This window comes from Lepidothrix coronata, unplaced genomic scaffold (assembly GCF_001604755.1).
Source record: "Lepidothrix coronata isolate B3197 unplaced genomic scaffold, Lepidothrix_coronata-1.0 Scaffold85, whole genome shotgun sequence".
Lineage (NCBI taxonomy): Eukaryota > Metazoa > Chordata > Aves > Passeriformes > Pipridae > Lepidothrix > Lepidothrix coronata.
In genome coordinates this window covers 3,382,753-3,407,435 of record NW_016690265.1, presented here as the reverse complement: position 1 = coordinate 3,407,435, position 24,683 = coordinate 3,382,753, and the positions used below count along the sequence as shown (strand labels likewise).

The following is a 24,683-nucleotide window of genomic DNA, read 5'->3' as shown; positions in this document are numbered from 1 at the left end:
ATAAAATTCTCAGGTAAACACGAGAGCAGGAGCTCCCTATTTGATCCAACTGGCATGTTAATCCTGATGTTACACTTACATAAACTCCTCCAAGTCTAATCAGCTGAGGAACCATGAGAGAGATGTCACTGAGCGAAAGAACTGTATCCAAGTGCTAATACCTGTACATCCACCCCCCTGACACAACTGCGCTGCCTTGGAGGGAACCAGAAGTCTTTTCAACACTTTATTCATTTACTTTATACACCTTGTTGGCAGATTCTTACGTATTCAAGGCTGTGGTGATACATGTGCTCAAGTCCAGTTGTAGCCATATTACTCCCATTTTAATTAGGCAGTTGGACACCAGGCACGGCTGGAGAAGGGAACAGTGCTCGATGCTGCTGTCCATATTGAACCTGATATTCACGTTCTCCGGGCTACAGACTTACAGTGTTAAGAGAGCACTTTGGTTTAGGAACAGTTACATCTTTTGCAACTACTCTGGTCAGATACCAGGAAACTTCCATTCCTCTAACTCACAGCTGCTGTAACGTCGCGATGTAGCAACTAACGAAAAAACATCCCTCTTATGGGAGCAAGTGTGTCTTCCGTCTTTAAAACTGTCCTTATCGAAGAAGGAAGGGCTGTGGTTTGAGGTGCGCGATGCCCAGTGGGGCGGTCCACTGGCGTGGGCGCGGCTGCCCTGGGTGCGGGTTCAAACCCCGCCGCTCCCAGCGGAGCCTCCCGGGGCGGGCCGGTTCCCTCCTCGGCGGCGCCGGGCGCGGACCCGGGAGCGGCTCCATCCCCGCCGGAAGAGGAAGGCGGCCGGGGCGCCGCGGAGGGCCGGGGAGGAGCCGCGGCCGCCCGCCCGCAGCATCCCCAGAGAAGGCTCCTGCCGGCGGGGGGGCCGCCCGAGCACCCGGAGCAGCGGTAGGGGGGTGCCCCGGAGCGGGGAGGGGGGCCGGGGAGCGGGCCAGGGCCGCGGAAGGGGGCAGGGCCGGGAGGGGCACCCGCAGAGGTTGCGGGTCCCGCGGCTGCCCCGGTGTCCCCGGCGGGACGGGACCGCGGCTCCTCCCGCCGCATCCCTCCGGGGCCGCCCCTTTCCCGCCCGGCGGCCTCGCTTGTCCTCTGCACTTCGGCTGCTCCGGGAAATTGCTTTTTGATTTTTGTTCCCCAGCCCGAGGCGCCTGCCCTTGACCTGGATCAGGGCTGTGTTAAGGAGTCAGAGGAGCCTTCTCGAGGCTCAGCAGGTAAAGCCGGGCCCAGGGAATTTCAGAGGGGGAAAAGTGGAGGTAGAGAAAACCCCAGAAGGATGGAATTCTTGCTGCTGGAAGATGACAAATCTCAGTTTGTGCGTTCGGGCAGGGCCAGCTTTGCTGCCGATCCCTTCCCGGGGGCACGGCATCAACCCCCGGACTGACAGAGGTCGGAGGCAGAAGTGATGAGACACAGACGAGGAATCCCGAGGGAAGGCTGGGAAGAGCCGAGGCAGGGCCAGCGAGTGTCAGGGACACACGTGTCCAGAGAAACAACTTCCCTAAACTGAAAATCCTCTACCAGCACGCCTCACAGAAAGCAGATGTCGTGGTGGAGGTGAAGTGTTCTGTTTTTGCTGACAGGATGCCAGGGCCTGTAAAGTGTTTGGTGGTTTCCTGCCTAGCAAAAAATATGGAGAGGTTTGAACAACAAAACTGATGGAGCACAAAGGCAGAAACATGTAGTACCTTGGGATGTTGCGTAAGGGAAATTGCAACCACGTAGCCAGAACTGGAGCAGAATGAAAAGGTCAGTGCAAGCATCGAGTTCAAGCTGCACACTAGCCAAAATGTTCATGAGGGTATGGTGTGAAGGATGTTACCCTCTTCAAATAACCCTGGAATAAAGTTCAGCTTGGTCATACAATTCAGTGGATGAATAAACAAATTGTGAGGATAAACGATTGAATAATGAACCCATCTCTCAGCTGTTGGCTGGGCCAGAGAGCATTTGTTTAAAGAAATGCTTATTTTGGCTCCAGATGCTCTTGGGCAAGCAAATAATGCTGAATATTTGTAGCCATGATGTTTTACCATTTTAAATAAAAGGATCTTGAATGTAAATCTGCCAGTGATCAGACCAGTTTGGTTCAGAGCATTGTGCCAGGAGTTTACTGAGTGGATTGCAGGTGGCCCTCTTCCATAGTTGTTTACCTCATGGCATTTGAACTTTATTAATGGTTCAGGGCTAATAAACTGAATCCACAGGTAAGAAAATGTCACAATAACATTTACTGTTGAGCATGACAAAGTGTTATGACCTTCAATTAGTGTAGTATGGTGTTCTATGCACAGCTAAATGTAATATGGTGTGTCTGGTCTGGAATAGAATTTATATTAAGAATTGCTCACTGTTTTCACTCCTGACTCATCAAAGTCAATGAATATTTTTGTATTAATTAGCTTTGGATGAAATTCTGTTTCCTTTTTATTCTTTTAGTGCAACAAACATTGAGGGATTTTTGCAGTAGAAGCGACTGCAAATTTCTTTGTTTTATGGCTGAGATATCCTGTATTGTTTCATGAGTCTGAAGTTTATGAAGTCTGTGGTTTATGCCTTACTCCTGGATTTTGATGTATGTTGAAATGTTGAAACAGAGTATTCTTTCAGAATAGAGGCTGGCTTCTTTATTTGTTAAATACTCAATGATATATGGCCTGCATCCTTCTTTAGGATTTTATTACAGTTTTGGAGTATTATCAAAGAGAGTTGATAGTTCTGATATTTCTGCCAAAATAAAAATGCTGCCTTAATTGTTTGATGCCCCAACTCATACAGCCTGTCAGTGGCTGTCACCTAGAGAAAGAAATACAAAATCAAGTTTCAAAAGGTTCTTGTGTTGTTTCTTAAGTTGCTGTTGCTCTCTGGGATTTATCTTGAAGACAGCATCTGTGCAATAGTTAGGAAGCCTGCCTTTTCTTTTTTAAATTTGTTCTTGTTTTGGTCATTTCTCGTATACACTCGAGGCATAAATAAACTATTACTTACTTGAATGTGAATATTTGGAATACAGTGCCCTTTCTTACCTAGTTTTTTCTGTAATGCTGAGTTGGAAACATTTGGGACCATTGTATAAGCGTTGCTCACGTCAACAAACTTCAAATGCTCCTTAGTTCTGCATTTTATTTGAGATTCTCCTATAGCAGAGTTTGTTATTTTACTGCACTTGTAGCCTGTTCTTGATGCAGACTTGGTGCTGAGCTGATAACGAAGACTAGAAAATCGAGGTTCTTGTTCCCTTGAAAACCAGATAGCTTAATATAGCCAGAGCTAATGTTTATTTTTGTGAAGTCTGTAGAAAGCAAGAATGAATCAGCAAGATACTCTTATGAAAGGCCTGCAGAAGACTTCCTGTTGACTGGATATAAATGTAATTTTTTTTAGAAGCAGAGCACCTGGGAACATGGCCCTGCGAGAGAGAGGAACCAGCACCAGCTCCATGGATGACAAGAAAGGGCAGAACAGTAATCGAGTTATTACAACTGTCTTCCTGGCACTGTTCATCGACTTGTTGGGATTTGCTCTCATCTTGCCACTGTTTCCTTCCATCCTTGATTATTACAGCCAGACTGAGGTAAGGAACAAAGTCAGCCCACAGAAAATGTTAGGATCTTTAGGGAGGAATGAAAGAAAAATCACTTGCCTTTGGGCAAACTAATTAGCTGTAAGCAGATTAATAATTACCCAGCACATTTAAATGGTTCACAGGCTGAATTTATTTGTGAACCTGCATGAGATTCTTCGCTCTTGCTTTTTCATTAAAATGAAGGGTTTGTTTTGACGAAAATCCAGGTATGTCTCACACTGATGTCAGTGGTGAGACAGTTCATCATGCTGGAGTTTATCTAAGAACCACAGGGACGAGAGCTCTCACCCCTCTTAACACCTCACCCCTAGTGTTATGTTCCATCTCACCTTTCATCCTTAGCGGGGAGCTGGTTGCTGGTCTGGGAACACAGAGCAGAAAGTCCTGTTGGTTCCCAGCTGTGCTCATTAACACAGGTGTTGCTGCTCAAGATGAAGGTGTTGTCATGGGAGAATTGTTTTTGCAGCCCACACCTACGACTCTCAGCCCCTTTCTAACCCCACTCCAACTGCAGCTGTAGCTTTTGTCCTTCTTACAGCCCTATCTCTAACCCTAACCATGGGCTCTGATCTCCAGGGTCTTCACCCACTTCCAGTGTATTTCCTATAGCCAAGACCTTCACCTTCTTTTCTGGGCCTCCTTCTTTTCAAGTCGTCCTCCTCTTCTCAAGAACCATTCTTTTTTTTTTTTGCATCACCTTTTCTTTCTGGACCTACAGTCCCCTGGTTCTCCCAGACAGAATAATCTATGTGCAGTGGGATAGACTGTGTCTCATTTTGCTTTATTAATTGAAAGATTCAGGGTATGCCTGTTCAGTTCAGGAGTTAGCAAATAGCAAGCCTGATGGTTTAAAAACATTCAAATTCAGACATTCCTCCACCCAAACACATACACCCAACTATCTGCTGCCTGTTAGCATGCACAATTTTAGCTATTTTTAGCCTGTGACAACTGATCAGTGAAGAAATTTTCCCTTGTGGGGAGAAGGAGGGAAGGAATCATCTAACATTGGCTCTAGTTTGCTAAGCTCTGATGCTGTCTTTGAAAATAAAACAGAGGGACTGCCTTCCTGCTTCTATTTCCCTCTTGTCTGTTTTTCAGGATGGATTCTATTTGTCATTGCAACGTGGTGTGGACTGGTTTGCAGGGATGGCTGGGATACCTCCAGAGCGGAAATACAACAGTGTCTTGTTTGGAGGTATGGAAATCAAACAAACAGCCAAAAAAAAAGCATGAGCCAGCCCTGGCAGCAAGGGTGCCAAAGCTCCTGGGCTGCCTGAACAGAAGCAGAGTCAGTGGATTAAGGGAAGTGATCACCTGCCTCTACTCAGCACTTGCTAGACCACATCTAGAGCTTTGCATCCAGTTTTGGTCCCTGGTACAAGGAAAGGCATTTATACACTGAGGGGAGTTCAGTGGGGGGCTGTGCAGATGGAAAGTTGGGGCCCTGGATTGCTCAGCAGGGGAGGTTCAGACTGGAGATAGGGACGAATATTTTCACAATGAGGATGGTAAGTGGAACAAGCTGCCCAGAGTGGTTTTTAGTCTCCATCCTGAGAGATTGTCAAACCCTGACTGGGTGGAACCCTGAACAATCTAGTCTGACCTCACAGCTGACCCTAAGAGCAGGCAGTTGGAGTAGGTGACCTCCAGAGGTCCTTTTTAACCTGAATTATCCTATGATCTTGCTCAATTTGCTCTACGGATTGTTACAGAAATACAGGCCTGCTGTTCCTTATTGTCAGACTGCCAGCTGGGGGTCAGGATCCTGCTGTGCTGGGCCTGGTGCAGTCACAAAAATTACTCTCCCTTCACAACTGATATGCACAAGATTGGAGATCAATCAGTAGGAAACAGTGGAAATAGAAACTTGTGAGTTCCAGCCTTGCCTCGGCCTTGGGCGGGTATAGTGCAGCACTGCTTCTAAATCTCATTAGTCCTATTAAAAGCAGCAGAGCTGCTGCCTTGCAGGGTCCAGAAACATTTGCTGTCACTAGGACACTGGTGTGGATGGGCTCCAGCAGGAGAAGGGAGGGAAATCCAGCAGCATATATGTCATGTTACACATCAGAGACTCTTTTGGCTTCTTGCCATCTAGACAGTTGTGAGTAAACTGTGATTTGAGAGTATGAAGATGTGAGAGTGACTGGGTTAAATTTAGCTAGACCCTCTGGACCCTCTGCTTTTAGTGAGCTGAGGCCTCCCACAAGGTAAATATAAAAGTATTTAAAAATTAAACAAACCACAAAACTTCATTAGAATAGGTTTGAATGTATTGTTACTATTTAAAGTTTTTTATTTGGGTATAACAGACACTGGAAAGTTTACAAGCATTTTTCCTCTTTCCCACAGTTTCCTTGCAGGCATGATTTTGTTTCTGTGTTCTGTGTTCAAATTACTGGCTTTGAATGCTAAGAAGTAGTTTTCTTTAATCCCTCAGAAGCTGCTTTCTATCTCCTCTAAGGCCTGACTGCAATCCCCCTCTTTGCACCTTCTCACCATCTCAGACTCTGTTTAAACAAGGGGCTGGGAACCCCCAGTGGAGTTCAACTTGTTGTTTTTCTTTTACCTGCCATGTCATATACCCTTTGGAATGGTGTATCCCTTGACTTGGCTCAGTTGCTCTCAAGGGGAACAAGTCTACCTCCCTGCTCATTCCAGAGGAGTCCAGCTGACTCTTTTGCCCTTTGGAGAAAATACAGCATCCAAGTGGGAACATGCAAATAAAATAGCCACTGCTTGTCTCAGAAAGGAAGTTGGTATCTGTCTTCTCTCTCTAGGAGAAAAGTATTAAGAGAACTTATTTAGAAGCAGTATCAAGTAGGGATAGGACTGTTCACTGATTACCTGGCAGTCACAGCCAGTGAGGGTGCAGACAAGGTGGCTAAATTAACCTGGTATCTGTCACACTTGGCTTCATCTCTTCTGCTGTCTTTGATGACAGCTTTTCTTAATGAGCCATTTGATTTGCTAAACCAGCTGAATTTTTCTTCTTTTCTTTTTTTCTGGATTATTTTTCTGCCAGATTGACTTGAATTAACTCACTGGAGAGTTGACCAAGGCTGCAGAAGCAGGGGAACATGGGCAAGCCATTTTAGTTGTAGTTAGTTCCTGTCTCAGTCTATCTTGTCTGAATGCACCTTAAATGTCAATAGTGGAAAGTTTAATTATACTTGTGATGTTAAGCAGAGGCCGTTGGAATCTCCTTCAGCCTGTATTCCTTCATTGCCCTCATCTGTCACAAAGAGCATAGGATTGGAAAGGTACTTGCAAGATCATCTCTTTGTTTCTCCCAGTGCAGGATATTTTCTTCTTTCCTTCATCTTTTCTTAGGCTGCAACCTCTTTAGGTCAGAAACCTTCTCAGCGCACCCAAGGCCCTGAAAGCACCATACTTGGTTGCTGTGATTCAGGAGCTGTATTTCAGCTGGAACCTGGGCCTTGTCTCTAGGGCTGTCTCTGTCCCCATCTCTTGGATGGACCTTGGACTACATTGGAGGTGTCTTGTCCCTCGACAAGTCATTACACTCACATCATGGTCTTGTTTCCACTCCTCTCTCTGCCCCTGGCTCCTGCTGGTCTGGACTGGATTCCCTGGATGGACCTGATGTATAACCCTTGCCTTGCCTGGGACTGTCCATGGGCCCTGTCAGCAGCACCCTGCTCTGCCCAGCCTGCCCAGGTCATGTGGGACCCGGCCTGGTGAGGGCAGTGCCAGTGCCGTGGTCACCCTTAGCTCCTGGCTTGTTCCCCCATGTGGAACAGCCCTTTTGCTGCATGCTAGTTTTGAAATATTTGGCATGAATGGGTGTTTTTACAGTGCTAGAAACACAAGGAAGAGAACTGTCTGCCATAAACTGCCACTGTACCAATCTGTAAGATTTTTTACTTTTTCTTTTTTTTTTTGAGTTCTGAGTTATCACAAGCAGCTGTTCTCAACAAGGTGCACAGTATCAATACTCTGCCTTCCTCAAAGTTGAAGGGAGCAGAACTTCTGGTCTGTCTCTACTTTGCCTTTTAAATCTTTGATAGCTGAAGGATCTGAGACATATAACCCAGTTTTTCCTTTAGAGAAAAACTGACAGCAAGGCATCTTTTGTCTGCTTGTTGAGAGTGTAGTGCAAATTATTAAGTCTGTGAAGCTAGAAATGGCAAGAGAAAAGAGGAATTAAAGATCACAGGAACTGGAGGCAGATTTCAAAGACTCTTGGAGTCTGTTGGAATCACTTCTACCTCTTAGGGTGCCTCACCAACAGCAGTGCTTAAGTCCTTCTTTCCATGATAAAAAGGAAAGAAAAACTAATTGTGACAGAATCAGGTTCAAATAATCAAAAAAGTCTTAAAAGAACTGTGACTATTAAAGACTGTGTTATCTCTACTTTAAGAACATAAAATGTATGTAGTCAGCTGGGGAAGCATTGGAGAATCATCATTCCATTATAATCAGTGAGTTCCAAACCCCTTCTCACCAATGAAGTAACCAGTAAATCATCCAGTTTATGGCTGTTACTTGGTCTGTCTGGGTATCTGGTCCGTCTGTAATTGTGCCTCAGTTAAGTAACAATGCAAGGTTAGTGTTTTGAGAGCAGCTTAGTTTTAGAGACAAAGCTGTTCTTTATAGCTGCTGTTTTACATTTAATTTCATGTTTCTAAAGGAGATAATCTGATAGGTCTAAACCAGGTTGGCTGTCTTTGTATTTAAGATGAAGGCAGTAAGTCTAATGGTATATACTTTTTTTTTATCTTTTTCTTTTAGGTCTGATTGGCTCAATCTTTTCCATCCTACAGTTTTTCTCCTCTCCCCTCACTGGTGCTGTGTCAGACTGCTTGGGCAGAAGGCCTGTCATCTTGATGACAGTGGTAAGTGTCACGTGCTGATTTTAGTCCTGGTGTCTCAGTACACAGTGGAAGGCACTAAGATCTTGTGGTTAGCACAGAAATTGAACTGTGTTTGAATTGTGACAATCACAATCCAATTCTAGAATTGAATGTTCTAGGTCTGTTGATTGCTAACTGTTTCTTGCCAAGTCACTTGGCCAGACTTCCAAACAGAGTGCTTAAGCTGAGCTTCTCAGATCCAGAATTGTAGATAGAGGGCATCAAAATACTTACCTGTTTCTATGGTTTTCCAAAGTCCCTTTACCCTGTATATGGGAGTATGACTTCAGATGCTCTGTTTGCAAATGTTAGACTTAATCCCTGTATAGTTTAGCTCCCCAGGTGACTAAAGAGGGCTGATCATTTCATTTTCACAGAGCCTGGGAATTGTTGGTTAGGAAGTGCTATACAGCAGTGCAAGACGTATTTCTTACGAACATGAACATTCTCCAAGATGTTTTCTCTGTTGCTGGTCAGAGTATGGGTTTCTAATAGCACAGCAAGTGCATACATAGGTGGTGGAACTTGACTGTGGAGGACATACAAATTACCCATATCCTGTAGGCTTTGGGGAGTTAATTAAATAAGCATTTGTTTTCATGATTGATTATGAAATTTAAGGGCTAGAACTGTGAATTCTTCTTATTTTGAAGTCAGGTTCCTCTTGATGTTGGAAACAAATGGAGTGGGATGTACAAAATGTTTTGTGCCCAGGACTGCTTTAACTTCCACTGAACTTTGCTCTTCTAGTTTTGTTAGAAATATCACAATTACATGAAGTTTGTATGGATTTGTTTCTACTTCTTTTACATCACCGTTCAGGACACAGTGCAGTTTGAGTGTATTCAGCCATTTCTGTTATGTGGGTTTTGGAGCAGCCTTTGAAAACAAATAAAGGAAAAATTAAATGTTTAGCTGGGAAATGTGCAGAAATTATATATCAGCTTTGCTTTGCTTTATAAAGAACCCTTTCTTGCTTCTGCAGATGGGTTTGATAGCATCATACTCACTATGGGCTGCCTCTAGGACTTTTGGCGTTTTTCTTCTCTCCAGGATCATAGGGGGAATAAGCAAAGGGAATGTCAGCCTCTCCACAGCTATCATTGCTGACTTGCACTCTCCAAAAGCACGGAGCAAGGGCATGGTGAGTTACACTTGTGGGGTATGTGTTTAGGTTTACTAGGTAACTTTTATTGATTTTAAGTGCTCAGTATGTCTTCCTCAGGTGTGTATTTACTGATCAAGTGAAAACATGACTTTTCATACCACCTTGCTTCTGAAAACATGCCAGATCATATTGCTGAGAGCTCTTGGACTTTGCTTGCCAATGACCTTCACCTACAAGTGAAACACAGATGTTCTGGAGGTGGAAAAACTCTCTCTCTTTAAGTGTTAGAGCTGTTACTCTTGCTTAACTTTAATTCTCGTTATAATAGCATTGAAATCAAAAGGTCTTATGGTTCAGTATTGGTAGCTGGAGGCCAGTTACAGAACAACCCGTTTTTCTCGCCTTTCCAAACTGTGGAAGCACAGCAGCACGGCACAGTGTGCCTCAAGACTTCCTTGGATGCTGCACTGGCTTCAGGATCTGAGCTCAGTGGGTAAAGGATGTGACATTTGGCTGACTGAGCAGCAAGGAGTGTGAGCAGCTGCCCTATCCCCTTCCAGAAGGCAGTGGCCCAGATGGAAACACCCTGCAGGCTGAACTTGGCCTGTGAATTACCAGTTATATCTTTTAAAAACCTTGGGGGCCCAAACTTCTCTTAACAGATTGTTATAAGCCACTCTGTGGGACAGCTGCTTCTTGGGAGGAGAAAGCTTTAGATTTCACAGTAATAGCTAATGGATTTTCCAAGCAATTTATTATAGCCCTGGTGAGCCAAAATAAATTTTTATTTGTGGAGAGAGAGAGCCATACAGCATTAGTAAATAAAATGGGTCAGGGCCTATTTTTAGGGCCTGAGAGTAAGTCCCTTAGTACAAGCATGGCTCACATCTGTATGGCTTATATCCTCTTCTTTTCCAAAGGAGAGTAGGCATGTTTATTCTGCTTTCTGGGAAGCAAATAGCATCTGACTGATGCTGTTCCCAAACCGTGATGGGCCATTGCCTGTTCCTGCCACTTCCTTGACTGGACAGAAAATAAAATCAGTGATTTGGAAAGAACAGGTTTTTCACATTTCATGCTCTTTTCTGTGCCTCCCTACATCATGGGGGTGATTAGGTTCTGTGTCTGGTTGCATTTCTTTTAGGAAAATGTCAGGAAATCCAAATTGTTTTAGAACTGAGCTACCTGAATGGAAAAAATGGTGTCTAAAACTCCATGTCTGTGTTCACTGTATCCCTGCAGGCCATGATTGGTGTTGCCTTCTCCCTTGGTTTTACCCTGGGCCCCATGATCGGTGCTTACCTTGCCATGGAGACAGAGAAAGGAGAAGTCTTCTATCTCCGATCAGCACTGTTAGCTCTCATGTTTGCTGTGGCTGATTTAGTGTTCATCTTCTTCCTACTTCCAGAGACACTTCCCAAGGAAAAACGGGTAAATGGACTATCAGTCTCAGGATCTGTGGGTTTTTTTGTAAAAATAGGATTTGAGAATTGTTGAAATACTGGAAACAATGGTTTAGCCAGTATCTCAGAAATTTAGCTCATTCCTGGGATTAGGATTATTATTCGGGCTGGTGTCAAAGTGGTTGCATGGTCATAGAATCATAGAATATTTTGGGTTGGAAGGGACCTTAAAGATCACTAGTTCCAACCCCCCTGGCATGGGCGGGATCACCTTCCACTAGACCAGGTTGATTGAAGCCTCATCCAACCTGGCCTTGGGATGGTCCCATCTCCTAGCCCAGTGTAATATGAGAAGTATAGTTAACATGGCTGCTTAATTGCTAGTTTTGATGTGTTGGGTTTAAATTTCTCAAAACCTAATGCAAGCATGGGAGGGAGACAGTGAAATTTAAACTGTGATCACAAGGACTCCTTGGGGAGGAATTTCAGCTAATCATAAAAGTAAATGCATGAGAGACTGGATTTTCTTTCTTTTGGCCAGTATATGTTAAAAATTTTCTTAACTATTATTCTTGTCTTTGTTTGAATGACCCCGAGATGAACTCAGTTGATTAGAGTGTGGTGTTGATAACACCAAGGTTGTGGGTTTGATCCCCATGTGGGTCATTCACTTAAGTGTTGGACACGATGATCCTTCTGGGTCCCTTCCAAGTCAGAAGATTTTGTGATTTTGAATATTTTGAACACTAAAGTAGCAAATTACTTATTTCTGAGCTGTGCTTTCTTCTACAGATAGAAAATACCTACATGTGCTAAAATTCAGGGATTATTTGGATTTTTGGGGCCAAAACTCCTGTTATCTCTGGTGTCTAAGCAACACTCAGCTGTTGGAGCGTGCTTGGTCTCTGGGTGGCCAAACCCCTTTGACACTGAGAACTGTTCAGGAAATTTTGTCTGCAATGTCCTACCAGGGCACAACTTTAGACCTCCCTTGAATGTTTCCCAGCAGGTTGTGTCCGGTGTGAAGTCAGTTGCTCACATTGTGTTCCCAAGCACTACAGCTATTTTATTTTTTTAATTTTAACAACTCTTCCATGTGTCATCTGTTCCTCTTTCCTATTTGGCCGTTTCTAAACCTTCTGGATAAAATCCTGTTAATCCTGTTCTTAGTTAGAGCTGCACGCTCTGGGGTGGTGGCATCATGTTGAAGTAGGGAAGTGCTGTAGAGCGAATCTTTATTCTATGAACAATTCCTCCCTTGCTGTAGAGTGATTAAATGGCTCCAGTGCCTTTTAGGACTGTGTGATGACTGATTATGTCCCTCCACCTTTTATTTATCCTCTGGAGAGTTCTTCTGATAAGCTGGTCTGTGTTAGCCAACACAACTGAATTTTGGTAAGAAAAGAAGGGCTCTGTTGCTGCTCTTGGGGCTCTGTCCCTGTGCAGCAGTGGGGATTGCACGAGGTGCTGCTCAGGGTCAGGTCCCAGTCACACAAAGTACACGGGGTGTTTGCTTGCTGACAGGAGAGTTGTTTGTCTGGCTTTGGGGCCTCTTGTGATTGATCTCAGGGTTGGTGCTCATGTGCCATCTCTTCTCAGCTTGCAGTGGCCCCATATGATCCACGTGTTCCAGCATACTTGGAATTTCACTTATTAGGCTGCTTTGCTCTCTTCTTTGGTAATTACTCTCGCTTTCTGAGTGGGAGGGGAGCAGTTTCCTTGTCCTGTGGATGACAGAGGAAAGGCAGGTGTGTTGGCTGCCTTTCTGGAAGTTGGCTGGGCTGAGCTGGAGCAGGTGCTCCCACAGTATAGGAGTGGAATATGCTGGGAGGACAAAGCTGTAAAAAGAGAGGAAACACTAATGATAACTGGTAGGAGAGGATGTGCCAGTGGGATCAGACATCTGTTTCCTTGAGATTTGCTGTGTTCTCATTGTACCCTTGTTTCTCTGTCAGTCCACTTCTCACAGGAGAGAAGTATTTCACATTGATTCATGTTGGAATTAACCCCTAGAAAGGGAAAGGTGGATGGGCACAGGGGGAACAAGGATGAGTTTTCATCCAAAGACATCAGAATTTTCACTATCCTCCTTCCTCTTTTTCTCAATTGTTCCATGAGTTGACCAGGTAAAGAGAGACTAGAGCTGCACTTTCTACCTGACAGACACTGGCCTTAAGTAAGGTAGCCAAAACAGCTCCTACTGTGGCCTGTTTGGGAGAAGGGAGGACTAGAAAGGTCTCTAGTGGAATCTGTCCCATTTAAGAGCTTTTGAGTTAATTTTTAGCTAAGCTAGTCATGGTCAAGGCTGCTAGTTGGAGGGAGGGTTTTACAACTCTTTTTTTCTGGTGCCCAGGTAATGGTGCAAGGACTGTGTAGGGCTATGCAGCATCACTAGCAGACCTGTGGAAAGACAGAGCTGTGCTCTCTGCATACTAAACAGTGTCTGGTTTGGAGGGCAAGGCTGCAGCTTGGAAGGCCCAGGCTGCATTCCTGATTTGGACTGACTCTGCCTTCAAGATGTGTTACTGAGTCTCTCTGCATTAGAGAAAAGCAGAATAAACAAAGACACTGTGAAAAAAGTCACCATTCAAGGTGACTTCTAGGGTGATCATGGAGTAAAACTGAGCAATTTGGGAGTAATAAATCCTAAGGATAGAAAATAACAAATTGAATGCAAGTTAAATGTTGCAGATTTTGAACCTGCAAAGAATCTAAACTTCATGGAGCTGCTGACATGGACAGTGTGTACTTTATTTGGGGATGATGAAGCTCATTAGTCAGTTTTAGGACAGTGTTTTCATTATCAATCAGTGGATGAAGTTACTTCTAGCCCACTGTTTCTATGGCAAAGAGAGGAGAAATTGAAAGAAATGTAGGTGTGCAAACACACAAACCGCCTATATTAAAAAAATCTAATACATATGCATATATGTCATAAAACACTTAAGATTTTAAATGTATGCACCACACTAAAATCAGCCTTGTGGTACAAAGCAGCTTGGCATCCTGTCTGACATGGATAATAATAATTCAAAACGGGTACAAACTACAGGGGATTTTTATTACTGGCAAACGTGCTTGCAGAGGGTTGCTTGTGACCAGATTCCCTCTGCTATAGTGCAAACAAATGCTGTGGTGCCAACAAATGCAGGAACTGAGGATTGCTACAAGCCAGCTTCAGGAAATCCTCTTACAGACTTTTCAAAAGCAGGGGCAAACTTCTTGGGCGTGTCTGTTTACTCCCTGCAACACATGCAGTGGGAGGGGAAATAAATATCCCGGTATGTTCTGTGTGGATCAGCAACTTTTATGGCTTCATACAAGCCCAGCCTGGTATATTGAACTGGCTGCTGTTGTGAGACTAATGGGCTCCAGAGCTCTGCTGTCAGATACTGAGAAGCTCTGACTATCAGAACAAGACAGGGGTCACGTTAATACCCTATTGAAGGTTGATTTGTTTACAGCTTTGTTAAATCCAGTCCATATGAGTCCTCAGGTCATGCACTGAGATTAAGTTCCACTGATAATTGGACCTTTAATCTCTGCTGTCAAAGGGGTGATAGCTCCCTCCCTCCCTATCTGGGAAGAGAAGGAAGCTCATCAGATAAAGCCTGTGCAGTGCTTTGAAGGTGTGAAATACTATGTGTGATTATTCAGGATTCTTGAGTCTGTCTTATCTCTTCCTGTGACTGCCATGCAAAGTGACAGGCTAAAATCTCCTACTTTAAAAAGGATTGTTTCCTGAAGAATTTAGACATTATTTCTTTTAGTATTTTCTTCACTTTTCTGTACTTTACATGAAAAATAAACAATTCAAAATTTAAATTCTCTATAGAGGGAAGACTAAGCATCTCCTAAGTGCCTGTGAATATGGAGCAGGGAGAGTGCCACTAGGTGCATAATTAGGTTGAGATGTACAAAGTACAAGGCCCAGAAATGCTATAAAATAAATTTTCCTCTTTAAAAAGCCACACAGTGTGGCTGGGCAGAATCTCTCTGGAAATCTCTCTAAAATATCTCCAAGGAATGTCTCTAAAAATTATATTTTCCTTTTCTTCCCCAGGAGGTGTCACTGGCTGGCTAAAAGAGCAACCAGTACCAAAACAGATTGGCGTTTGATGTGCTGCATATATTGATCTCAGACTTGTAGAACAGGAACAAATCCTCAGCTTCCTGTGAGCTTGCAGGCAGATGTGCCATTATTTTCCCAGTAAATGTTCTCTGGACGTGAGGGATGATGCAAAAGGTGAACCAAATAAAGCCACCTTTGAGGCTGTAGAGCACAAGCCTCTTCTGCCTTATTTAAGAACCTGGAGAAGAATCTGTTTTCTGTCTTCAGTGAAAGGAGCTATCAATGCTCTATCTTTCAATGACAGTGCTGGAGCCAGTTCTGGGGTCAGAAAGTCTGGGTTGTTATTGGGAGCCACTCAAGTCCCAATGCCAGGTGCCTTGTTTCATCTCAGATGATTTGTGTAGGGGTAGAAGCACAGCTGACAGTTACTGTCAATTCCTTGCAGTGCTTATTACAGTAGGTTTTTAAATAAACCTCTTTCTGCCCTTGATCAGGTCTCTTCTGTGACATCTGGATTTCAGGCAGCAGTCGACTTGCTCAGTCCTTTGGCTTTATTTCAGTTCTCTGCGGTCACCCGAGGAAAGGAATCCCCTTCACAGGAGAGTAAGTGTTACCTGGCTGTTTATAGTAACACTGTGTCCCTTTTTGTACTGAAAACTTAAAGGGAAAACTTCACTCAAACCATTTCAGAAGCAGCACTCTGTTTGCTCACCTGCTTTACTAACTCGGGAACAGGGAATTGAAATTCCCTGTTTGGTTGGAATTCGGTGCTGTTATTCCCAAAAGAAGGTTTTGGAGGTTAGTGTTTTGAAGACATGATACTTGCATTTTCTTCAGGCACTGGCTGCAGCATGGAGTAGGCTGCAGTAAGTTGTGATTTAAAAGGACAGATTAAAAAGGCATGAGTAAGGGAGATGTGAGTTTTCTTATTCAAGCTGCAAACCAGGAAACTTCAGACTGGAATTTTTTTTTCTGAATTCAGGACTTGGAGATGCAGGATTTACTCCATTCTCTACATGAAATTCTTTAAGCTGTAGAAAATAAATCAGTATTTGCCAGGTACACCAACTGATCATTCAACCCTCCTTGCTGCTGCATCAGAAATAGTGCAATATTTGCCTCTTTGGAGAAAACCTGCCAAAGCCTGCATTGGCAGAAAAATAAGTAAGGTAACCTGGCACAGACCATTTGTAGCTTAGAAAAAGGGATAGTGTGCTTCAGTCAGTAACATCCTGAGAGCAGCATCAAGGCACTGGGTGAAATACAGGTGTGGATTAAAATAAATAAATCAGTCTATGTGTAGGTGGAGGTGTGAATGTGAGGTAGAGGGGCTGGGCTGGGTGAGTGAGACCAGGGTGACCCAGAGGGAGATCAGTCTTCTTGTCTCTCCTCCCTTCATAAAAAGGGAGCTGTAGTGGGCGACAGTCACGTTGTGGTGGCGTGTTTTGTATGGATATTTAAAAAGAGCATCTGAGGTGAGAACTTTTCCCTGTACACTTGATAAATGTTGCTCTACTATGGTGGTTATATTCTCAAGCTATGTTTGAAATACACCACAGTGGTTTTCTCCCCCCCTCCTTGGTGTTTGGTTTTTTTGTTTGTTTAGATCTTCAGAATCTCAAGATTTTGGGCTTGGCTTATTTCCTGTACCTCTTCCTGTTTTCTGGCTTGGAGTATACACTGAGTTTTCTCACTCACCAGAGATTCCACTTCAGCAGGTAAAGCACACTTGAAATATAAATGTTGTATATTTTGTCTAGGATATTTTCCAAAATCTTGATTTAAGGTCTCTTCTTGTATTTTCAAGAGAGGCTTTATGACGTTAGTAAAACCACTTAGAAAGCAACTCTTGTGTTCGGTGAAACTTAGGCTTTGTGGGAAGAATTTATGAAAATACAGGCACACTGTTTATCATGAAAGGAAATAATCTACAACCTCTAATAACTAGAGAAAATCAATACACAAAATTAAATTAAAGCTCCTGAAATATGTATAGCTGGGCTAGTTATATTGATTATTGTAAAACCTTTTCTCTTCTTCCTCAGTGGAGTTTTTCAGTATCAGGACAAATCCTGAAACTCAAAGAGGCAAATGATGGAGGGATAGCTGTGTGATTTTATTTGCTCATCAGAGTTCTGCATTGCATATGGTGTACAGTCATGTCACAGAGTTTGATTTCCTTTAGTCAAACACTAGAGAAGAGAACAGAATCCATTAACACCAGCTCAGCTTGAAATACTTTTCCTGTCAGGTCATAGGAAGAATTCCAGCCAGGAACGTGAACTTGCAACTTGATCCCTGCGTGTGTCCTTCCCTTTGAGTAATTCTCAAGGGGTTGTCTCATCTTTCCCTGTCTGTGTTTCATTACAGTTTGTGTCTTAACTAATACATGTGTGCCAAGGAAAGGTTTTCTAGTGTATTGAACTTAGTCCTGCACCGTCCGTTCAGGACAGGCCTTAGTGAGATCCACAGCTGAGCATCAGCACAGGCTGTGAGACAGCAACCTTGTCATGGAGGTGAGACCTTTTAGCTGAGAATGTCCACACAGTTTAGTACGTGGGAGAGGTGAAAAGGAAAACTGAGGAAATATTGAAGGGTGAGGGGAGTAGTGATGTGACCACCTTCCTGGTGCAGCACATGATCCCCACCAGGCCAGTGCCCACGCTGTGCCTTGGTGACCTTAATCAAGCCCTACAGGAGTTGCTCCTCAGAAACCAACGACTCCTGTGCATATGGCACAATTTACATGGTGACTCTTTGTGGGCCCCCCTAGAAATACCAAAGTACACCACAGCAGTCTGAAGGGGCTGCAGCACTTGCCAGCAGTTGTCCCATCCACACGACAAGACTTGGAGGTGTCTCTCCTTGCTGTCTGCCTGCCTTGGAAACCGATGTCAGCACACCAGGGACCTGCACTCTCGTGAGAGCACCAAAAAGCATTTTCTCTTTCCCTGGTTCAGGGAAGGGTCCTCAGGGGCCCTGTGAATCCCAGGGCGGAATGCTCAGTGCGTGATTCCACAATGTGTGTTTTTGCCTCCCTTCCAGCATGCAGCAGGGCAAGATGTTTTTCTTTATTGGAATAACAATGGCTGTGATCCAGGGAGGCTATGCTCGCCGAATCAAGCCAGGAAATGAAATCAGAGCTGTAAAACGGGTAAAAAAAATAATATTTCTATTTCTTTTCCCCCACAAACCTGATTTGTTAATTTTCAGTCTGAGGTGCAGTGGAGGATAGTTGGAGGCTATATAACTGTATTTGTCAAATTAGACCATTTCTTATCATATCAGCAACAATATTATTGAAACTGTGTGTTCTTCATATTTAATTGCATTAAGGAATGAGAACAGATCGTCCATCTGTGCAAGCTACGTAAAATGCTGTGAAGATTATGCTTTGTTTCAGTGACTTCTCTTGCAGTGCAGACATTGAAACTACTAAAGCTGCTTCAGAGCTGGTCTCTGACTCTCTTTCTGGGAAATGATTTTCAATCTGGCCATCTTCATCCTTGACAGGCTTTCCTTAGAGTGTATTTCACTGGTGGGCAGAGAGAAATAGATTCTTTTTCCAATATCTGATTTGTGACCATCAGTATTACATGTAACAATAGCACGTGCCAGTGTTCAGACCGAAGTTTCACTGACAAAAGTGTACATTGCTTTGTTTTGCTTGGCTCTTTCTTCATAAAGATGCTGCAGCTGCTGTATTGGGATGATGGGGAACAGTTTCCTGCAGCTTATACAGCTGTGGGAACAGTAGATATGTCTTGTCCTTTACATTTGTGTGTGGAACTAAACAGAGCAGGTTTCAAGTGTTTCTGAACTGCTAGTGACCACCTGGCAAGAGGTTTACTCAGGCTGTGAAATAATACAGGCTGTATAATAATACATTGATGCCTGTGATTTCAACGGTGGCAGGGTAAAAAACGATTTCCAAACTGCACTGCATTCCAGTGGATCAACTCAGCTTTTCTTAAGGTTATTTCTGCTGGTGAAACAATCTCCACCCTGCTCCCTGGCAGGAGAAAGTTAATGGCACGTTGCTTGTGTCACATAGGAAGCATTTCCCTGTGATGAACACTCTGTGTTCCTGCTGCTTTATCCTCCTCATCAGCTTTCTACATGTGCTGTGCCAGCCTGCTGCGTTTGCTGGCACTGCACTGCAGTTTGTGCACGCTGATTTTGCCCCACTGATTTTATACTCCTTCCTCTTCCCTGCCCTGAGAAGTGTCATCACCTCTGGGTGGTGGCTTCTCAAGAACACCCTGTGCCCTGTGCAGAGACCTACTGGCCCTGCACCCTTCTTTCCATGGATGTCAGTGGGTTTTGTGGGAGTTCCCCCTTTTGCTGAAGTTATTCTGGCAGTTTGTGAATCTGCAGCATGTGGCAAATGTGGCCTCTCAGCACAGTGGTTACAGTAGCTCATTTATAACTGAATCTTCAAAATGAGGCACTTAGTGGCAGTGAATACCCTCCTTTATCAAACACGCAGCAGATCTGGCCTGTCTTTTCTGCAGGAGCTCTGTAAGCAAGGGAGACATCACAGAGGAACTGAAGTCCAGCACTTGGAGGAGATGAAGACTGGTTTCTGGGGGGGGGGTGTTGGGGTGTTGACTTTCAGTTGCCATTTGCACCCCACCATTTTTCTTCTTGGCTACAGAAATATGGAATCTGAAACCTAAAGATAAAATCAGCCAATACTGCTGAGAAAAAGCAGATGAGCTGTAGTCCTGCTGCACACAAGCTTTTTGCTCTCTTGTGCCAGCTCAGGGGATGAAGAGTTAAAGGTAGATTTCTGTCCTGGACAACACAGAACAAGAGAAAAAATCCCCCCCAAACGGTGGATCTGTGATAGAGAGAACGTGCATGTGGTCTGCAATCATGTGATAGTGAGAGGGAACAGAAAAGTGCCTTGTGCCGGTGTGTGGCCATCCAGGTGACTTTGAAATGCCTACTTGGGAAGAAAGGCCTTTCTGCTTCTGTGTTGTCCCATCAGCGGAAGAGAACTGGCAGGACACCTAGAGTTAGGCTTTAACAAGCAGGGCTTAGATGTAACCGTGTGACTCATTCATTTTGCAGGCTATTATGTTGCTGATTCCAGCTTTCTTGTTAATTGGATGGGCTGCAAATGTGACCATGCTGAGTGTTGGACTGTTGCTGTACTCCTTCGGTGAGCTGATCAAAAGCCACTCTAAGCACAAAGGATTTTTCTTCCTGTATTTATTCACCCTGTTAAAAAAGATGCACTTCTAATTTCAAACTATAAGTAGCAGAAAGCTGATGTTTCTGTTTATGAAATATGCAAGAAACAGTGCCTGGTTTTTTTGTGGTGCTGTTTGTATCACAAGAAGTTGTCATGGTGACACTTGGAAGCATCCCTGGTGCTCCTGTTGCCTTGTCTCACTGGGTAGCTCTTGAGGGTGGTTTTTCCTCCCCTTTTTATCAGACCTAGAAGCAAAATATTCACTGAATAGCCCAGCTCAGCTCAGGAAAAGGAGACATCATGTCTTTGTCCCTCCGTGGTGGCTGTGTTATTTCTTAGGCCACAGGCTGGAGACCTGCACACGCTGAGGCTGCAGGTTGGAGCTCAGACTGAGCGAGGGCCAGATGTTAAAGTGTTTAGATAAATGCTACTCTGCCAATCTAAGCTGTTATCCAGGGAAACAGTTATGAGTTAAGTTGGATCCATCTACTGCAGTCCCTGTCTGAAAAGAGATTTCAGGTATTCCCAGTCCTGCTAACTATTGTTAAGAAGCTTCAAATATGACTAATTACAAAAGTAGAAGACTTCTCTTTTGCATGGTACAGCTTGATTTAAGAGCAAACTGTAAACCACAAAATGCATCTATTGAGTAGTTTGTTATTCTATGGCCAGCTGTGTGCTTGACACGTGAGGAGTGAGGGAGGTGTTCATTTTGTCTAACCATGTTTGAGTCTTCCTAGGTGCCCTACTTTGACAAAAAACTCCATCTCTTCCCAGTTAAGCCATCTAGAAATGCCTCTGTGGGGGGCCTCTTCCCCCTCTCTTCCTCCCTCTGCCCCAGCAGTTGGGGCAGTTAAGGCAACATGTCCATTGTTCCTGCTCTCCAGTTGTCCTTCCCAGAAATGACTCTGCTTTGTATGCTTAAGGCGCTTCCCTCTTGGCAGAAAAGCCTCCTATTTCAGTAAGAGGGCAGTGATTGCCGAACAGCTCTTGGATTTTGTGTCCAAAAATTTTGTAACCTTTTCTTCTTGGACGTGACTGTCTTATTTCCCAAGACAGAACGTGGCTGCCTCTCTCATCCCTGAGTATAGTAAAGCTGTGTGCACGGGGACAGTGTCACTCTGGGCACAGCCACCTCACTGTCTGTTTGGAACATGAGCGATTCCCTGCTCCACCTGATAAGACCAGAGTGCTTTGGAAAACTACCAGTTGGCTGATCTGCCCTGTCCATCCCTGTCCCGTGGGCTCACAGAGTGAGAGTTACTGATGTGAAACATCTGCTCGGAGCACTCCCGGCTCTGGGCTCTTCGTGCAGGTTGGCTTTGAGGGGGTGTTTTCATTATTGGACTGGGTTGAACCTGATGACTCAGTGTTGGTCAAATGCCCCAGAGCTCAGCATATTTCTCTGCAGTAGTAACGAGTTTGGGCCACATGTTTTTTTCACTGTTGCTCTTGTAACTGTTGTGAGGTCTGCTGTTCATTAACAGTCTCTTTTGTGGGTTTTTCCAGCTGCAGCCATTGTTATCCCGTGTTTGTCAGCAGTGGTGTCAGGCTATGGTGAGTGTCTTTCCTGCTCTGACTGGCCACCCTTGGCCACATCACTGACCTTTGTTTGGACTTGGCTCAAGTACAGAACTGACCTCAAGTTTAGTGAAGCATCAACAGGATCACTCATGGCTTTGGTTCACCTTGGATCCAAGTGTTGGACCTGTGGCCTGGGCTGCTGCTTGGCTTTATAAAAGGCACTTTCCCCAGTGCATTAACAAGGAGAGCAGGAATGCAAATGTTCCCCCAGCTGCTGCCCCATGTTGTAAATGTGTAACCCCAAAGCCATGGCCACTCCTGCAGGATGAGGCTAAAGCCAGTCACATCCCTGCTGCTCCATCCCAGCACAGCCAGCAATCCACAGATGTAGTTCCACTAATCTTGGCTGGAGGGGGCAAACCAGCTGTGTTAGGCTGGCAATGCTACAGCCTTTCCCTTCTATGAGTGTCCTTCACAGAAGGGAAGCTCAGTGGAGCTGCTGGGGGATATCCTGACAATATCCTGATCCTGGGAAACTCAGAAACATCCTGCAAGGGAGGGTAGGGAACCCCCAGATAGGCTCCTACTTGTCTCTCAAAACTGACCACACTCCCTGACTGCTTCAGCACTAACAGCAATGACCTGTTCAGTGACCATCAGTATCACACTAATTTTGTACTGTGTAAAGCAGCTTGTTCCAAGGGGATGGGGAAACTGCAGCAACCTTATTGCTGGTGGTGATTAAGAAGCTGAGGAGTGGGCAAAGGCCACAAACAGCCTGAGTAGGGAACAGCCTGAGTTCTCTGAAAGAGACACCAGCCATCCCTGCCAGCAGTGAAATCATTTCTTCCTGGTTCTTTAGAAAAGACCTTCCAAGGGACCTTCTGAAACCTTCTGGCATGGGTTGCTATGTAACCTTGTAACGCAGCTGTAGCTGTGTTGCCATCTGTGGATGACACAGTTCTGTAGCTTTGGGTCAGCTGGCTGCCAGCACTGCAGTGCCTGCTGAGGTGGAAAACTAAGGCTTTGCTCATTAATGGCATTGACAGTTGCTCTTATTTAACTTGCATTCACACTTCCATGTTTCTTGTATACCTGTGCCTCCTCAGAAAATCTTGTGTACAACGTAAAGCTTTTTTTTTTTTGTTAGGTTCTTTTTTGGTGGGGTGGGGGCAGAATGCACTACAAATTGTCCCTGGACAAGCACTTGTGACAAGCCCTGGTGTTTTTTCAACAAAGCAGTCATGATTGTCTTGGTTGGAGGACAAATAAGCAGAGATTGGGCAGCGGGTGTGAAGTGACGGGAGGGGGAGAAGCATGTGGGAAGTACCTCCAAATGAAAAGGTTCCCAAAGCTACAGCAGTGCCCTGCCCACACACTGTCCCTGTCCCAAGCAAAACGTCCACACAGCATAACACTCTCCTCGCACAGGCACTGCCAGCCAGAAAGGACGAGTCATGGGGATCCTGAGAAGCCTGGGAGCCCTGGCCAGAGCCCTGGGACCCATCCTGTCGGCTGCAGGTGAGTGTGGCCTCCTGCTCCCTCCTCCCTTTGGCCAGGGAGGGTGGGAAGGGGAGGTGCCAAAGAGCCCCCAGCCCCTGCATGGGGGTGAGTTCCCTGGGCCATTTAGGGCAGAGGGACAGAGGATGGGGAAGCGACCACACAGCAACTCAGAGCTTGAAGACTGAGGCAAAGCCAGAACCTGTTTCCTGACTGCAGCCCTTTGCCAAGTAATTGGTGCTCTGGCTCACCCAACCAGGGATTCAGTAATTCTGTGTTCTCTCTGCATTGTGAGAGCAGCAGCTTTGAAGCATTTACACATCTGCAAGGTCAAGGGCACTAACGAGACAATCCCCTTTCCTTTGCAGTTTACTGGCTGGCTGGGGCCGAGATTTGCTTCACTGCCTGTGGAGTTTTGTTCCTTGTCCCCTTTGCTTTACTTGGGTCTATAAAACAGCAGATAAAGGAGGAGTAAGGAAGGAACCACAAAACTCTCACCAGCTTCCAGGGCCTTCTACAAGACCTGAGTCTTTGCACCCGACCCTGCTGAGCAAATAGGAAGATTCTGATCTTCTGGAAAGAGATACATAATGACTATTTGCAGCAACAACACACAGCAGTTATGTTTAAAGCAGCCCCCCAATCAGGTGGGGTTTGCAAATAGAAAAAAGAAACCAAACCAACTAAACAGAACAAAACAGACACACACACCTCCCCCACAAACAGCTGAGTAAGGCATTAAGATCATCAGAGAAGCAGAGACAGGCACAACAGCAACGGGCCTGGAGCTCTCCCCACTCACCAGGTGCCGTTCCCATGGTCCTGGAGTGCACAGGGGGCTCTGCTCTGCTCCTGCCCCTGAGCAAAGCCTCTGCAGGGGCTCAGCTGGCACAGGAGAAACCCCCAGGGCTGCTCTGATGGGCGGTTTCTGTACAGCAGGTACGAGATCTCTGCAAATGCTGCATCAACGCCTTCAAACGAGATGGTCAAACAAAAGCAAGAAGCACTACAGGCTTCCTGAGCCCCACTGGTACTTTGGCACGGGGCTGTTTTTAATAAACAAATTTGGAGAGATGTTTTATATTTCTAATACTGTGTGATGTTTTTGATGACCAAGCACTGTTCTTTTTGCATTATGAATAAACGGTTACATTGTACAGTCCTATGGTCAGTTAATTACACTTGTTTACACTCATTTAAACTGAACATCTCCTTTTGGCTGAGCCAAAGTGGGTCCAGAACTTCACTTGAGGTGCCAAAGGTCTCCTTGATAGAGCCAACCATGCATGACACCACAGTGCTGACCCCATGGTGGGTGCAGGAAGGACCCCTCCACCAGGCTCTGCCTCCTGCTCAGCTGGGACACCCAGGGCAGGGAGCCTTATAGTAGCCAAT

The 24,683-nt window shown here is 44.9% G+C and overlaps 1 protein-coding gene across 2 annotated transcripts; it reads left to right on the top strand.

Moving 5' to 3' along the window:
* Positions 1-815: 815 nt before the first annotated feature.
* Positions 816-24,683, top strand: MFSD10 (major facilitator superfamily domain containing 10). Of its 2 annotated transcripts, XM_017820719.1 has the most exons (14): positions 868-912; positions 1,160-1,232; positions 3,403-3,592; positions 4,706-4,802; positions 8,360-8,463; positions 9,467-9,625; positions 10,832-11,020; positions 15,559-15,667; positions 16,671-16,782; positions 18,110-18,218; positions 20,141-20,231; positions 21,774-21,821; positions 23,220-23,309; positions 23,657-24,683. In XM_017820719.1, the coding sequence occupies exons 3-14, from the start codon at positions 3,422-3,424 to the stop codon at positions 23,761-23,763; spliced, it is 1,386 nt and encodes a 461-aa protein (XP_017676208.1). In that variant the 5' UTR covers positions 868-912; positions 1,160-1,232; positions 3,403-3,421; the 3' UTR covers positions 23,764-24,683. The 2 variants fall into 2 exon arrangements, with proteins under 2 accessions (XP_017676209.1, XP_017676208.1); XM_017820720.1 differs by lacking the exon at positions 1,160-1,232 and having other exon boundaries at positions 816-912.